The 18,224-nt window shown below is 38.7% G+C and overlaps 2 protein-coding genes across 2 annotated transcripts; both read left to right on the top strand.

The window, feature by feature from the left end:
- The first annotated feature begins 1,103 nt into the window (after positions 1-1,103).
- Positions 1,104-12,801, top strand: LOC103505728 (very-long-chain (3R)-3-hydroxyacyl-CoA dehydratase 1-like). Its single transcript, XM_026820989.1, has 4 exons — positions 1,104-1,166; positions 6,714-6,943; positions 11,263-11,441; positions 12,082-12,801. The coding sequence occupies exons 1-4, from the start codon at positions 1,104-1,106 to the stop codon at positions 12,183-12,185; spliced, it is 576 nt and encodes a 191-aa protein (XP_026676790.1). The 3' UTR covers positions 12,186-12,801.
- A 429-nt stretch (positions 12,802-13,230) lies between these two features.
- On the top strand, positions 13,231-14,408 carry LOC103505729 (filamin-A-like). The gene is made up of 2 exons (XM_008470085.2): positions 13,231-13,558; positions 14,242-14,408. The coding sequence occupies exons 1-2, from the start codon at positions 13,240-13,242 to the stop codon at positions 14,406-14,408; spliced, it is 486 nt and encodes a 161-aa protein (XP_008468307.1). The 5' UTR covers positions 13,231-13,239.
- The last annotated feature ends 3,816 nt before the right edge of the window (positions 14,409-18,224 follow it).

Consider the following 18,224-nt stretch of genomic DNA (forward strand, 5'->3'; position numbering starts at 1 on the left):
ACCAGACTTTATATGTACCTGATCTCCAACCATATTTTTATTTCTTTTCAAGGCGGATAGTGTTCAGCCGCCAATCTCATCAACATAGAAACTTATGTAGCCGCTAATGTGATCATCATAAAAATAAACCTATGGAACTACAGAGTAATTTCATCTTGAAATACTCCAATCCATTACCGTTGTTTTGCTTACAAAAGTATCAATGTATCTATAGAACATTGATGAATCAAACACTCCATAATGTTAACGTATCAACTGATAAAGCAGAGGTATTTGATCATTATGTCCACTACTTGGTTACAGCTTCAGTAATATTGATTACTGAAGAATTTAGATTTTCAGCTTATAGAGTTTACAATTTCAGTGACTATGTATTATGTATTTCACTTTTAAGAGGCTACCTATATCTATATTATCTATATTTAACTTGTCCAATCCGTGTTGTAATTACAAACTACAAGTGTGAGATTTTGCTGCGACTCCCCATATTTTAGTTCACTCATGGCATGTAACTACAACACCACACATTTCAGGAAAGGACCCCTGTAGACTTTGTCATAATGGACTTTCTTATTTACAATGCTATTTATGTATCTTCAATTCCCACAACTTCTTTCTCACTTTTATCTTCTCTTTTCACTTCGTTAACTTGTTTCCGGGTATTTTTTGTTTTCCTCTCGTAAATTCTTGGAATTTTCTGCATATCCTCTAGCTTCTTCTTTTGCTTCTATGTTCCTTTTCTTTTCCTTCTTCCTTAGCTTTTATGTTTTCAATTTGTTCTAGCACTGCATTTTCTTTTCTTCATGCATTATTTTTCCATTATCTTTAACTAATTTATATTGGCTGTCCATTTTTACATAAGGATCAAACACAATATGGGCAACATGCCTGTGTCATGCCACAAAGGAACCTTTTCCTAGAAATACTTCGTGTCTACGCTACCGGTCACAAGCTAATCTTTTATCACCCGAGTGACATTAAAATCCACTAGATTTATGTCTTGGTCTTGAATTCGATAAGTTTCATGAATATTGAATGAGTCACATTCCAATAGGTCCACTAGAGGTGGCACATGGCATTGAAGTAATCAGTGGGTGTGGGGCATGAACCGACTACTGGGCAAAGTGGATAGTGGATTAGAAAATATGCATATTTGTCTGTCCTCAGTAAGGTGACAAGGTCGTTTGGGAGATTAGATTAATTAAAGCTGTGTGGACCATGAATTAATGGTTAATGGAACTATCTTGGTATATCAGTACCAAGCTTGTACTTCATAGTTAAATTGTTAATTAACCAGCAGAACCTATCAGCATAAAACAAAGTCTAAATTTAATAATATCCCTTTTAACAGCTAAGGTCCTATTGGGCCTGAGAGTACCCCAAAATGTCCCACACGATCGTCATCCATCCGAAATTAATCTTGTGCTTTTTTTCTCCTTTCTTCCAAAGTCCTAAAAGTTTCTCGGGGACATCATGAATTTTGCCTGCGGTTTCCTGTAGGCAACTGGGAACAATGAAAGTAGGAGGGTCCGCTATTGTTTTCCATAATGATTCACAATATAGACTTACCTATTAGCTTCCTTCATTATACATTTCGAAAGTTATCTTGTGGGGCTATACTATCACAAAGCTGTCTGAGGAGCTTTTTTGTCCTCTCTTAAAATAATGAGCGAGACATAATTTATTCAGTGTCTCTGGAAAATCCTGTCCGTCTTTATTCTTCTTTTTTTCTCTAACTTATCTTTCATTCATCAGCTAATCTGTTATCTTTTGTGAATTACTTTTCGACAACGGCATGGAATAGATCAGTTGCGCTTACTTGGGTGGTGTTTCAAAGTCATAGAGCAGGAAAAATGAGGACCAACGGAATTTTTCTTTTTCTTATCTGAACCTCCCATCTGAACGTAATAGAAAGTCGTGTGATGTTCACACCAGATTTTTTTTACCTTCTCTTTTCCATTATCTATTTCAGAAATTGAGGGAAAAACATCCTCAGAAAAGTCCCTGAGACGGGTCCAAATATGGTTCGCAGTTCGGGCATCTGCCGTTTTGAACACCTCTGGGGTCTTGACCTGGAATTGGTTCAGCAGCCATAAATTCATCTCTTTACGACAAACCGTTCTTGAGATATTTTGTTCACAACTTTCTACTTTTTCCCATTTAAACCTGTTCGAAGCAACATTGACTTTGGTTGATATCTGGATGAGTGACTGTCCGATTTTTACCAAATTGTTACAGTCGCGTCCTTGGACCATATTGGGATAGCATACCAAATTCCATCTCTCTACGACAAACCGTTCTTGAGATATTTTGTTCACAACTTTATACTTTTTCCCATTTAAACCTGTAGTACGTACGTAACATACAGACCATGGGCTAAAAACCACTTTTTTGACATCAGGGGATCCCAAAACGGATATTTCCAACCATTTCCCGATTTTGGAAATTTGGACCGATTGCAATACTTTCATTATGTACTAGTATAGCTCGCTATACTGTACGAGTAGAAAGTAAAAAAACACGGAGGTTATTTCGTCCTTCGTAGTTATAATCGAAGAGAGCACAGGATGCTAGAGCCTATTATCCTGGTCAATAAGAAAAGCATAACACGGGGGAAACTTTAAAATAAATAAAAATCAATTTATTAAAATTTTAAATATTCACAGTCGAGATAAAATTTAAAACACATGGCACATAGTGCGATATTAATTATAAGTATTGAATAGGGTAAGATTTGGAATGATGAACATGAAGAATAAGTAACATGGCTTTAAGTTTAAACATCTACAGTTTCACGACTAAGAGCCGGGGCCACAGAGTGGTTTTAAACTCGGTTTAGGTTTAACACTCGGATTACGCAATCTGATTGGCAATTTTTTAAAAATCTTTTGAAGCCGGGGTCACAGAGTGGTTTTAAACTCGGTTCAGGTTTAACACTCGGATTACGCAATCTGATTGGCATTTTTTTTTTAATCTTTTGAAATCAACCAATTAGATTGCTAAAACCAAGAGGGTAATTTAAACCGAGTTTAAACCCTAATTTCAGCCCGGCCAAAAGGGTCTAGAAAATAATTCAAACGAAACCATACAACATCCAAGAGGGTAATTTAAACCGAGTTTAAACCCTAATTTCAGCCCGGCCAAAAGGGTCTAGAAAATAATTCAAACGAAACCATACAACATGTATGTACTTATCTATCTACAATTGAAACTAAGGCAAGGCATATTTCACTGTTGTTTACCTACCTCAAGATATCACAAATAATTAACAGAGACCATGAAAAAATTGTCTACAAAAACGGAGGGGGTATTTCAGCCCGGCCAAAAGGGTCTACAAAATAATTCAAACGAAACAATACAACATGTATGTACTTATCTATCTACAATTGAAACTAATGCATATTTCACTGTTGTTTACCTACCTCAAGATATCACAAATAATTAACAGAGACCATGAAAAAATTGTCTACAAAAACGGAGGGGGTAAGGGAGGTAACTTAAAATAAAAGTTAATTGCACCTGTATATGAAAACAATATGTCAGTTACCCTACGCTACGGTAAGCTTGAAACAAAGTTGGAATGTACATGATTTGGAGTTGGAGGTAAGAAAATATTGTAGAAAATATGAAAACAACGTTAAAAAAAACCAAGTTAGACAAAAATTTGAGAGGTATTTCAAGAAAGATATCATTAAATTCAAGCTTTGAGCAAAAAAATAGCTACAAAATGTGTCAAAATACAAACATAGATAATTAAAAACAACATAACAGGAAAAGACGAACAACTGAGAGGTTTGAGGGAAAAACGACTTAGAGGCTAGAGATATATAAATTACAAGTCGTTTTCGTGTCAACCCCCTCAATTCATAAAAAAGAAGTAATAAAAAAAATATTCTATGAATTTGTTGATGAATAAATGGACGTAAGTGCGTGTCCACAATGGGGACCATAGACTCTAGTCTAGTCTGGCCCTGAACCATCAACCCCCCGCGAAACCATCAACCCTAGCACCACCAGTGTGTCCAATAGAACAGTTGCGCTTACTTGGGTGATGTTTCAAAGTCATAGAGCTTGTTTCAAAGTCATTCAAAGTCATAATGGGACTTTTTTTAGTCTTAGCCGACAGTATAAATAAGGTATATTAAATAAATAGAGCAGGAAAAATGAGGACCAAAGGAATTTTTCTTTTTCTTCTACGACTTCTAGATCCCGAGATAAATCGATTTAAAAAATACCGTTTGACCAATATGCTGTTAACATGTTTGAAGCTTTCGAAACTATCCTAAATAATCAATAACATCATATCAACCCTTTTTTACTTAAGTTGAGGTTCTAAGCGTCTAACGAACAGCAAAAATATGTCAGATTTCCTTTTTCGTAAAAATCACCGTTAAAATTTAATGTCCTTTCAAGTACCAAAAACGGAATCTCTCATTCATAAAATCACATTTTTGTGTCCATTTTCAGCAGCGAATTAAACCGAGAGTGTCCAAATTTCATTTGCTGAAAAAACACCCCTAGTGTTCCACACACACACACATGATGTGTGAGTTGAGTGGAACTAATTGGGTTGTAACAGGTTGGCTATGAGAGTTTCTCAAGCAGTTAATTAGGCGAATGAAACTCAAAGAGAAAATCTCCTCATTGTTTTCTAGAATATAGGGATGAGGGCCGAGGGATGAGGACAGGGAAGGGGAACTTTTGGGATTTTATATAAATTTCTTTTGTATCCCTTTCGCGATAAAAATGTAAGACAGGAAGAAAAAGCAATCAAGAAAGGTGGGCGCATGATTAATTAAGCTACCTGTTGATAATCTATGGATACCTGATGGAAACTAAACTCCAGCACTTAACGTTCCGTGTCAAAGAGGTGATTTATTGGCAGTGAATCAATTGCCGCCGTATTGAACACGTGTTTTTCCAGTGAAACCTTGTAGTATGTTTTTGATGTTCTCGCGTTTTGCATTTGGACAGTTAGGTAGTTGTCTACATTACATATTATATTTTGCCATTCATATTTATTGTATATGCTGTATTGTATATTTAGTGTCATGTTTTTTACCAATGCTCTGCATTTTAACACCTTAAAAAAAAGCTTTCAATATTTTGACGCAGATTTGTTATTTCAATTAAAAAAAAAAAAATTGAGCTCCAGCAGCTTGGGATCATAACGGAACCACAACAACCAACAACTTTCAGCTTACACAATTAACGGTCCTCCAGGCAGAATTTTCCGCATCAATAACTTCAAGTAATCCATTTTATCTAAATTGTATTAAATGTAAATGATGATGTGTTTTTTTTTATTATTGTTATATTGTTGTTAGAGTCCAAATGTGCAAAATTTGACCTTTATATTCCAGTTTTGCAAGGGACTCAAATATTCAAAAATTGACTTTCACAGAGTTTCACACCTCAGTTTTGCATATTGTCTCAAATTTTCCAGAGTAAGCATTTCGCAAATGCTTTGGTGAAACGAAGCTCCGCTTTTTTCTCTTAGCCATCTCCCGTACTCTTTTATCTTTACTTTCAACTTTTCCCTTTTGTTTTTTAAGGAAAACTCTATCAAGAGCAAAAGGATTTATGGCTTGAATGTTAAACACAATTCACGTTGGCACAGTATATCTGTGCATTATCTACCTCCATCTTGTTCATACATAGAAGAGTTTATTATAGGAGAAAAAAAAAATATGCATAGGATTATTGTATTAATAGAAAAAAAAAAAAAAAGATGAGGGTTGTAATCTGAACTTTCATAACAATAGAGTTGTCGGTTGTAGGGTATTGATAAGCGTAAGTAACGCAGTCAATATTCTAGATATTCTAAATTCTGACTTTATATTACCCATGTACTCAAGGGAATTCCATGAAGAATAGACTTCGAGATGATCAGGCCAGATGAATTCCAAACACTCGATAGATATAAATAATAGACAAGGCATCAGAAAATGAAGCAGAAGGAAGAGAAGCAGTAGATGAAGAACTTGCAGAAGCAGCGGAAGAAAATGTAGAAGTGGAAGAAGTAGAAAAGGAAGAATAAGAACAACAAGGATGAGGAGGAGGAGGAGGAGAAGAGGAAGAAGAATAAGAGAGACATTGGAAGCCTGTCCAAGTATGCAGGATGGGAAAGCATTGGTCATGAGAAAGTCATGACGTCAGGAATTATCGGGAATATTCCTATCAAGGAATATTAGGAATATGAAAACCTCAGTGGTTTCGGAGAGAAATGTTCCCTTCGTTGCAGAATTTGAGGTCAAAACTGCTGATACAGATGTAAATGGAAAAACACAACTGACATGGAAATTGTACCGTGTGGTCTGAGAAACATAGGTAACTCAACTCCAAATAGAACCGTATACATAATAGATCAGTTGCGCTTACTTGGGTGATGTTTCAAAGCCATAGAGTAGGAAAAATGAGGACCAACGGAATTTTTCTTTTTCTTCTACGACTTTTAGATCCCGAGATAAATCGATTTAAAAAATACCGGTAAATCGTGACATGTTGAGTTTGTTAGGCCAAGATTTTGTGCCTTTCCTATATTATTCGTATTGTTAGAATCAAATCAATCAGATATATCAAAACCGATTGACAACTGTCAATCAGTATACAATATGAGCCATACATACAAGAGATTTTTAGGAGCCCCGCCTTGAACAGACGAACGAACGAACAGGGTTTCTAAATTAACTCTCTCTCAATTCGATTTCCAGTTAGTCTACTCGCTCTGCAGCATCGTGCGTAGCAACCCTTGCTCCGTGCTCTTCCTAATCGTATGTCGACTGCTTATTGTATGGGGTGTCCTCATGTCTTCGATCCCGGCGCTGCACAACACGGGCCTCAGCCTGCTGATTCTCGCGTGGAGCACGCATGAGATCACCCGGTATATGTTCTACTGTCTCCACGTGATGGACTGTCTCCCCTACTTTATGATTTGGCTCAGGTAAGTAGAATAGAATAGCCTCTAAAGGCCCAAGGACTTAAAATTTACCACCCAAAATTTACCTGCCTTGGTGGTGTAGTGGTCAAGGCGCTCGCCTGGTAAACAGGAAGGGCGTGGGCTCAATCCCAGCCGAGGTATGGAATTTTATCCCACAATATAATTTGAGAATTTGACCACAATAATAGTCGTGGCCTACTACTGAAGTAAAGGGACTTTTCAGTCCTATGCGAGCAGTATAAATAAGCACTATTATTATTATTGTTTATCTTGCTGGGATAGTACTGAAAAGTCCCTTACTATCCTGTCTTGTCTTCGCTTTCGGGCCGATTATATATCCCTCCATGAACCAATAAACCATCTACAAAAATCGATTGTAATTGTTATGCACATTGCATACCTAGTTCAGTTGTAAGGCAGCCATAGAATTTATGGTTGTTGTTGTAGCAGTGACCACAATTCAGCAGTCATCTCCAAATTCTAGACTCGTTGGTAGATTTAAGAACTCAGCCACTTTTATAGGACTATTCCACAGGTCTACAGGTGAAAGCCTGCCATAGAATTTATGGTAGTACCCACTGATGAAAATTTCGCGTTTAGTGAAACTGGAATTTCACTAGTGTGCATCGCACCTAACACCCGAACAGTTCGCGTGTGCGAATTTAATGAAATTTTTGCCCAATAGATCAGTTGCGCTTACTTGTGTGATGTTTCAAAGTCATAGAGCAGGAAAAATGGGGACCAACGGAATTTTTCTTTTTCTTCTACGACTTCTAGATACCGAGATAAATCGATTTAAATAATACCGGTAAATCGTAAAGTTTGACGTCACGGCATATGCTCCCGTAGGCGATGACGTCATAATTCATGACTCCCGCTTCGTTTGTTTGTGCGCAAGCGTTTCTGCGCATTTTGACGTTAAGTCTGACGTCACAACTCTTTGAACTTTTTAATTAGAATTTGTGTACTCTTTTCTTTTTTCAATCTTTTTTTATGACCTCCCTACCTCTCAGTTAACTGGCATTCGAACTCGAATATTGTCTTCTGGCGACTAAAAATTCGAAAGGTTCTCACAGAATAAGTTACAACTAATGTTTCTATTTAGTGAGGAGAAGAGGAGTCCTAATATTATAGATAGACATTTTCTGTAACTCGGTGCACCTTAGAGCTATAACTCCTCATGCTGAGTGCACCCCAAAATTATAAGACCTAATACTGAGTGCACCCCAGAGTTATAACTCCTGACACTGAGTGCACCCCAGAGCTTTAACTCCAGATACTGAGTGCACCCTGTAACCAAGGTGCACCTCGTGGCTATTATCTTATTTATAGCAAGTAGATACATCTGAGCTTATATTTATAGCTAATGTTTCTATTTAGTGAGGAGAAGAGGAGTCCTAATATTATAGATAAAGAGACATTTTCTGTAACTCGGTGCACCCCAGAGCTATAACTCCTAATGCTGGATGCACCCCAAAGTTATAAGACCTAATACTGAGTGCACCCCAGAGTTATAACTCCTGACACTGAGTGCACCCCAGAGCTTTAACTCCTGATACTGAGTGCACCCTGTAACCAAGGTGCACCTCGTGGCTATTATCTTATTTATAGCAAGTAGATACATCTGAGCTTATATTTATAGTTGGTACACCGTAGCTTTTCATAAAGTTATATTTCATTCTTTTCCTAAGGGCAATAGAACATGTTCCATCTCTCTCTCTCTCTCTCTCTCTCTCTCTCTCCCTCTCTCTCTATTTTCCTTCTTCTTCCTCTTCGTCCGTTTCCTCTTTTCATCTTTATTTATGTATGAAAGAAAGGAGGACAGCGAGAGTTTCCAATCTATTGTTGCTGGTAGTTTCTTATTTTCTGTCTAGTTCTCGTTCTTTTTATCAATTTCCTGACTGTGAAAACTGAGAGAGATATAGAAGAAGAAGAGGAAGAAAAAGAAGAAGAAGAAGAAGAAGAAGAAGAAGAAGAAGAAGAAGAAGAAGAAGAAGAAGGAGATGAAAAAGAGGCACTCTTTTTCTTTCGTTCTGTCTCTCCCTGTCGGTGATGCTACTGGTCGCTACTCATTCTAATTTCATTTCCTATGGACTGAAGCCTTTGCATGGGAGCAAATTCACCTACATTTGTACGATTTTTATAAAGTTTGAATGTAAGGTGAGAGCGTGTACCACTAGAGTTGACTCGCAGATTTAGTTTCGCAAGGAGCTCAGGAGAGTTGATTTTGTTATGAATAAGTTTATGTAAGAAAGTAATTTAGAATCGCTATCGCTATTCTAATTTAGAATCGCTACTGATTCTAATTTAGAGTCGCTACTGATTCTAATTTAGAGTCGCTACTGATTCTAATTTAGAGTCGCTACTGATTCTAATTTGAAGCGTGAATTTTTTCTTCACTCTCTCCCTCTCCTTCCGTAATGCGTAGAGGAGTGGAGAAAGAGGGAGACTGAAATGAAAAAGAAGAGGACAGAATGAAGGGGGGAGACGGAAAATAAAGAAAAAGAGGACTTTCCTCATTAAGTGTGTGTGTGTGTGTGTGTGTGAGAGAGAGAGAGAGAGAGACAGAGGTGGGGGGAGAGAGAGAGAATGAAAAAGAGATAAGCTGAGAGAGAAAAAGATATCTTACTCCTAACATTTGTTTAGGCCTACTAGAGACCTATTATTAGGATAACTTGCCTATCCATTCTAATACAAACAACACATTAATTTTCCTTCTCCCTTTCTCTCTCGCTCTCTCTTTCTCATAGGTCTATGTCCAAATCCAGGCAACACATTTTTTACCAAGAGGGAGAGGGAAGGAGGGAGGGAGGGAGAGGGAAGGAGGGAGAGAGAGAGGAGGTAAAACAAATTAGAGGGAGAAAGAGTAAAGTGGAGAGACATACATACAAAAATATAGACTGAGAAGGTCAGGGAAGAAGGGAGAGAGAGGGGGAAAAAGATAGGAAAGGGAAGGAAAAGAGGAATAGAGAGGGAGCGAATCCAAATGGCCATAGTTTTTCGTTAGAGAGAGACAGATAGAAGTTCGAAAAAAATAGCGAGGCGACATTTCAGAAAGAGACATAAATAACGCAGGGAGGGAGAGAGAGGGGAGGGGGGCGGAAGAGAAGAAGAGGAGGGAGATAGTCAAAAGAAAGAGGAAGGAGGGGGATAGTCAAAAGAAAGAGAGGAGAGGGTAGAGATAGAGAGTGAAGGAGAAGAAGGAAGGAGGTAGTCTGAAAGGAAGGAGAGAGAAGGAAGGAGGAAGAGAAGAAATAGAATAGGAGGGAGATAATTCAAAAAGTAAAATGGCGACAGACAGATCAGACTATATGCCACCTCGTTTTTTTTTTTTTTTTTTTTTTTTTAACTTGGGTGATGTTTCAAAGTCATAGAGCAGGAAAAATGAGGACCAACGGAATTTTTCTTTTTCTTACGACTTTTAAGGACTAACGGAATCTTTTTCTTCTACGACTTCTAGATCCCGAGATAAATCGATTAAAAAAATGCCGGTAAATCGTGAACTTTGACGTCACTCTAGATCCCGAGATAAATCGATTTAAAAAATACCGGTAAATCGTGAAGTTTGACGTCACGGCATACGCTCCCGTAGCCTAGATCCCGAGATAAATCGATTTAAAAAATACCGGTAAATCGTGAACTTTGACGTCACGGCATACGCTCCCGTAGGCGCGATGACGTCACATCAAATGTGCCGAGCAAAGCTCCCTTGCAGGCAACGCATTAATGTGTTTTTGCGCATACGTTTCTGCGCAGTTCTTTCTGCTCCTCCGCTAGCGCGCTTGCATAGTGGCGCTACCTAACGGACGAAAACTGCGTGAAGTCTGATGTCACACATATTTGAACTTTTTCATTAGAAGGGAAAATAAAAATTGAAGTTTCGACTTTTTACAGTTATTTTGCGGAGTTTTGACCTCAGATTTGGATTTTTCCCAACTTTTTAGGTACATAGGAATCGACCATTTATTTATAATTTTACCCATTTGCAACTGCTCCATTGTGTTTTGTATAACTTGAAACCTTTTGGCTGAAAGTTTCTGAACTAATCTAACCTAAAATTCCCAAATTATTCTGGTACCTATACATTCGATATACTATACTTTACTATAGATTCGATATACAGAGTGTTTCAAAAGTCCGGGGACCCTTGAATATTTTTTGAATGGCTAAAGATGGGAACCTGAAATTTGGCATATAGTTATCTCTGTTGGAATATTAAGGGTTTCTATATTCTATATTTTTCATTGTCAATATTTATTTAGATTTTTTTCACAACTTTCGCCAAGTCTATTTTAAACAAGTCCATCTTCTTCTCATTCCAGATATTCTGCGTTCATCATTCTCTACCCGCTAGGCACGGCAGGGGAGCTCCTCTGCTTCTATTCCTCGCAGCAGTACTTCAGCCAATATCCCAAATGGTACTTGGACCTACCCGAACCCTGGGACTCTGTGTTCTCCTACAGGACTTTCCTTATTATTGTCATCATGTTCTATATTCCTGGTAAGTGATAGGACCTGAAGCCAGTGATACCAAAGAGGCTAAGATCAGGGGCCTACTAAAAAAAAAGTTGAACGGGCTGTAGTAAAGAACGGGACGCCAGCCTAGTTAACTTGGTTGGTAGCGCGTCTGCCTCATAAGCCCTAGGCCGCGAGTTCGATTCCTGCCCGGGGCGGATTTTATCCCGAACAGATATGGTTCGTTCTCGGAACGGCTGGCTTTCTCCTATCCTGTCTTCCTTCTCTATTCGATTTCAGGACGATAAGACATTAGCTAATAGAATTCTCTGTATCAAACCATTAAACCCAAAAATCAATGGGGAACTTACCATCATGTGTGCACACTGCACAGTTAGTTCAAACTTTGAACATGAAGTTAAGCAACGTTGAGCGTGGTTAGTATCCGCGGATGGGCGACCATTTGGCCAATCGCGTGCTGGCTTTTCCCAGCCCCAAGTCAATCTGAGAAGGCGGGTAGCTTGTCGCCAAATTGCAGGAAAACCCCAGGCACTAAAAACTTCTTTAGTCTTTAGCAGTTATTCAGTGAGTGGGAGAATTACCTAATGGCCAAGTTCTCGACATTTGGAAACAACAAAAACAGTTAGGTATTTAGTTATGACTTAAAATTCTTGTTGTGTTTTCAGTGTTCCCTAGCATGTACTTCCATCTTCTCTCCAAGAGGAAGAGAGCTCTCAAGAGACTGAAAATCAATCAAGATACTATCAAATCAGCAGAGGGACTTATCTAAGAAGATTAAATCAATCAACCTTAGAACAAACGCTTAAAACAACATCAGACAAGCATAGGAGCTTATCTAAGGAAATTACATCCATCAACATTTTGTTAAATCAATCATTCAACCTTAGATTAAATCAATCACCATTTAAAAAAGAGTAGTGTTAATAATCACTCAACTTTGTGTTAAATCAATCAGCATTAGCTTAAATCAATAATCACTCGACTTTGTCTTAAATCAATCAACATTAGCATCACTGAACTCTTAGTAATAATTCTAAGTATACAGTAAAATTGTTTATATTTTCATAGTTATCTAGACAGGTATTTTCTTGGTAAGTTAGTAGGGACAAGCTTGTATGTATTGTATTCATTCTTTATTTATTTAGCGAATAAACAAACATATTTTTACCGTACTTTCAGTAAACATCGTATTATTTTGTTAGTATTTTTATTTCCATCTCAATCTCAACACAAGAAGAGAACTTACAATAAGAAGTGTAAGAGCAATCTCCGTGGCCGAGTGGGTATCACACTAGACTTCCACGCCGAAGGTCCCGGGTTCGATTCCCGCCCGGGCCGGATTTTATTCTCAACACATAAAGTTCGTTCTCGGAACTTCTGGCTTTCTCCTATCCTTCTCTCTTCGCTTTCCGGACGACAAGACCTCAGTAGTGACAGTTCCTTCTATCAAACCTCTTGAAAATAATAATAATAAAATACTCGGAAATAAATAAACAAATAAAAAGGTCACTGACTATGTTTGTACAATCTTGTTCGTTGTCAGCTCCGACAGATAGCTGACGTTCTGATACTTTATTAAGACATCTTAATCATACGTATACAATAATAGAGATAATATAGGTAATAAACTATTTATAACAAAATAAAAACAATCTATTTCAGTCAATATTCTTCACCAAGAGTTGTATTCTCCTTTCGGAAAAGGCGCCATCTTGGATTTCTTATGGTTTAGTACAGGCTAGAACGCTAAGAGAGGAAACGAGCTTCAGAAGTGAGGAAATTTCGAAAGGAAGCTTCAGAAGTGAGGAAGTGACCACTACACCATGGGAGCTAACTGCACTGCCTGGAGTGCCCAGTCAAACCATAGCGTTACTCGAAGTCTGTCATCTCCCTCTATTCCAGGTTGTCCTATGGAAGTGCCCGTGGTAGATCCAGCCGTCGGTCGCGAGCCGTCAGGCAGCGGACTAGGCCTGTATCAGGCGCGGTCTGGCATCGTCAACTCGTTCACCCTGGAGACATGTGGCGTGGCTAGTTCTGAGTTTGATGTGATTGTGACGTCCCCCCAGGGTGCGGCCGTCCCTGTCAGGTGTTACCAGCAGAAGTTTGCCAACCTATTGGCCGAGTTTACGCCTACCACGACAGGTAAGTGATTTATATTATTATAAATTATTTATTTTTTAATGTTTTATTTAGACTGCCAATTAAGGACTAAAGAGAGTTCCCCCCCCCCTTTTTACAATAATATGTAATGTAATGATAACAAGAAAGAATAGTGTGAAATAGCTTTTTTATTTGTTTAAGAGGTTTGACAGAGGGAACTATAACTGTTAAGGTCTTATCGTCCCGAAATCGAAGAGAGAAGGAAGACAGGATAGGCGAAAGACAGCCGTTTCGGGAACGAACATTATCAGTTCAAGATAAAATACACCCCGGGTGAGAATCGAACCCGTGGCCTAGCGCTTACAAGTCAGACGAGCTACCAACGAAGCCAACTAGGCTGGCTGATATACTTTTTTTGTCCGGTCTGAAAAGTCTCGGAAAGAAAAAGCTAATTGTCACTACCTCTTGCTGTAGCACTATAATTTGGGATCAGAGCAGCCAAAAACCCTAACCAGCCTGGCTAGCTGGATGTTACAAAGGGTTTATCATGCTTCAAAGGAAAAGCACAGGTCCTCATGATGGTTGACTGCGGTTCGGGACGGGGCAAGTAATATTGGCTAGAAACCATCAACCCCCTTCGTTGTAGCTACACCACCGCTACAACAACTACCTCTTGCATTTCTAAACAACTTTAAAATAATCTTTGTTTTGTTGTTTCGTTTCAGGGGTTTACAAGATCGACGTCCTGCAAGGTGCCAGGCCAGTGCGAGGTTCACCTTACCTATGTCAAGTGTACGATGCTTCTAAAGTCAAAATAGAACACAAGGGCTTGTCCAACATTGTAGTCAATGACCCTATTAGTTTCAAATGTAAGTCAACTGAAGAACCATAGGTAACAATATTGCTTTCCTTCTAAGAGGTTTGATAGAGGGAACTGTAACTACTAAGGTCTTATCATACCAAATTCGAAGAGAAGGACAGGATAGGAGAAATCCAGCCGTTCCCAGAACGAAACTATCTCTTTAGGGTAAAATCCCCCCAGGGCGGAAATAAGAACAGGATAGGAGAAAGCCAGCCGTTCTGAGAACGAAACTATCTGTTTAGGGTAAAATCCACCCAGGGCGGGAATCAAACCCGCGACCTAGCGCATACATCTCATATAACAATAGAAAAGTCCATCACATTTTGGATGTATACAGTAGAACCTGTTGAATTGGGACCCGTCTAAATGGGAAACCCTGATGAACGGGGGAAAATTGTAGCCTCTTAATTTATAAAGAGAGAAGGAAGACAGGATAGGAGAAAGCCAGCCGTTCCGAGAACAAACATTATCCCATCAGGATAAAATCCGCCGCGGGCGGGAAATACAAAGCATCTATAAAATAAATCATTCAAATATGAATCAATCAGCGGCGTACCAAACTTGTACGACTTACGGCCGAAGACACAATTTAATATTTGCAATAAATGTGATTTCTCAATATTTAGCCTTAAGATACCATGAGTTAATATTTGCAATTAAAATTTAATACTAAACTTGTAATCAAAATACGAGTACAAATTTTTCGTCAATGGCGGGCATCGAACCCGGGACCTTCTGTATGGCAAGCAAAGCGCGTTACCACTGGACTAACAGTGGTTCAAAATTGGCCACCCAAAGTTGGGTTCAGTTCGATTTCTTGAAAAATATCGGAGATTTCCTCGAAGAAATTTTGGATTCTGTCTCCAAAGTTGATGGAAATAAGCAGTTTGGGGGTTGCTGTAAAGTTGGTCCCAACAAATTGAAATTCGAGCCCCAACAAATGAAAATTCGAGCCCCAGCAAATTGAAATTCGAGTCCAAGAAAGGGGAATTTATGTCCCAACAATTTGAAATTCGTGTCCCAACAAATGATCGAGAGAAGTTGCTGGGTTTATTTCGATTTCTTAGCTGCACCTCCGCCCAAGATCTTCTTTCTCTGACCGAACATGTGTAGGTACAACTGAGGGAACACTGAAACGAGAAGAAAATAAACAAGTTACCGATGGCGGGCATCGAACCCACGACTTTCTCCATGGCATGCGCGTTACTACGAGACAGTGATTCAAAATTGGGCACCTAGCCTAGTTAGCTTGGCAGGTAGTGCGTCTGCCTTGTAAGCGTTAGGCCGCGGGTTCGATTGCCGCCCGGGGCGGATTTTAACCTGAACGGATAATGGTCTCGGAACTGCTGGCTTTCTCCTATCCTGTCTTCCTTCTCTCTTGAAGACCTTCGCAGTTACAGTTCTCTCTATCAAACCTCTTTAAAAATAAATAAATAATAATAATAAATTGGACACCTAGGTGTTAGGTTTGTCAAGTACATCCTATACCGCGGGGCACATTCAGGGGCTCCCAAATATCTATAATTTGGAGCAATTCCCTTTAAGAGCCTGTTCACACTTGTCGTGAGTTTCATCCGATTTTTTTCCGAACGTCCTGTAGGTATGTAATTTAAATGAGAGTGTTCCCACTAATACACACGACACGATTTTTTTCCGAACGTCCTGTAGGTACGTAATTTAAATGAGAGTGTTCCCACTAATACACACGACACGATTTTTTTCCGAACGACAAGTGTAAACGGGGTTTAACTTTTGACCCAATTAAGGGGCCCCTAGCAAAATCTTGCCTCATTATGCCACCACTGATAGGTGTCACTATAAAATCCTAGTGACCCTGAATATCCAATTATGACCCCTGAACCCTGTGTCTTACTTTGGAAGCAATAGTATGCACATATTGAGTACACTTATTAGTAACTAGGCATTTAGTACTATACACATAGATATGACATACTTTTGTCCATTTAGTATTATTCTACTCATAAATATACTCATATGTCAGTTTCCTCTATTGCCTGACAACGTTCGATTGAAATACTTTGAATTCGAATGAAATTTTACTTTCTTTTATAGGTTTGACGGAACGAGGGATTCCCGCCCGGGGCACACTTTATCCTAAACAAATATGAAGTTATGAAATAGGTAACTACAAAACTTATCCATTGGAACGTGTATCCATTGTATCATATAAAGATAATAAGTTTTGTAGTTACCTATTTCATAACTTTATAATCTAGGATGTCTAATATAAACATATTTAATACTAAACAAATATGGTTTGTTCTCGGAACGGCTGTCTTTCACGTACTCTCCTTCTGTCTTCAATTTCGGACGGTAAAAGCTTAGTAGTGAAAACTCTAAAGGTGTGTCCAAACATAGTCGAGGGCCGTCGATCGATGGTAGATGGACGGCCATCAACTATGTTTGGAAACACCGAGAAAGGTCTCTATCACCTAACAACTATTTTTTTTTCAAGTTAACAATATGATTTTTATTAAATTAGATAGGTAGGAAACTTTGTTTAGTAATTGCCCTCCCTGTAGGGCGTTAAACAAGGTATTAAAAAAAAAAAAAAAAAAAAAAAAAACCAAAGCAATTGGAAGTACGATGACGTCGATAATATTGCCATGGTTGTCATCAAGTGTCCTTTGGAGCGCCGTCCATTAGGTGAGCTGGGCCATGTCAGAATTTCGATGTTGCTAGTGGAAAATAGCGTCTACACTATAAAATCTTTTCACTCCACTAATATCCTTTGAGCTTACCAACTTTATATGGGTTCCAATCGATATGGATCGTCGATCCACTGTCACATCCACGTCGATCCACGATGACAACCATGGCAATATTATCGACGTCATCGTACTTCCAAAGTTGAGTAGGTCAGGAGTGAAACTTTTTAATTAGGTACATGACGCAGTTGAAGACAAAAAGTCTGATCAAGTCCAACCACAACTTACTCCCTCAGTAACATCTCGTAGATTCGTAGAAGCTTAACCCACCCTTTAGGACTGTTTGCCCCTACATTGGGCTTCTTTTGTATGGAGTTAAGCTGTCAGTAACATCTAACATCTCAGTCTCGATTGTCTTCAGATCTTCAGAATGGGGAATCTGTTTACAAATGCAAAGGAATTAGCCACTACGCCATTTTCCTAGACTAGACAAGTTCTTCCTCAGGAACTCAGAAGCTAAAGGCATCCCACATTAAATACGCGTGTAAATACAGCTCCCCATTCAGCATCCGGGAACCTTCTCCAAACATAAATTCATTAGAGCAAAGCTTTTTGAAAAGTTCAGACTGTAATCATTTGTAAAGATTTTCCAAAGAGAGAGTCTTATACCTTCACATATGAGGGCGCGAAAGCGACGAGTGTGAAGGGGGGGGGGTTCTGTATGTAAAATTTGCGCTTTTGGAAACCCACATTCGATGTAGGTACGTTTTACAACGTATTATAACGTACTTCTTACTCTTCCATGTAAAAAGATGTTGGAAGCCGAAAGCCTGATGCACAAGCTACGATTTTTCTTGCGATTGAGTTTTGCCCGGTACACAGAAAACAGGAATTGTACACAGTTTTGCGTCCACAAAAACGATTACCCTACCATTAGACCGCATAAAAGGTCTCTTTAGCCCTATTCGAGCATTATAAAGAACTATCATTATTATGGAACGGCTCTGGTCTTTTTCGGGCAATGCTAAGCCGTCGACAAAATATAAAAAGCCAAAGGATCCAAGAAGGCGGAAAAAGTTACCAACCACACAAAGATGTCTAATAAATCAATTCAAAAACCGCAAGAGGAGACGAAATTAAAATTAATTTAAATAATACACTCGGCCCCTCTGTCGAA

This window comes from Diaphorina citri, unplaced genomic scaffold, assembly GCF_000475195.1.
Source record: "Diaphorina citri unplaced genomic scaffold, Diaci psyllid genome assembly version 1.1 scaffold191, whole genome shotgun sequence".
Taxonomy (NCBI): domain Eukaryota; kingdom Metazoa; phylum Arthropoda; class Insecta; order Hemiptera; family Psyllidae; genus Diaphorina; species Diaphorina citri.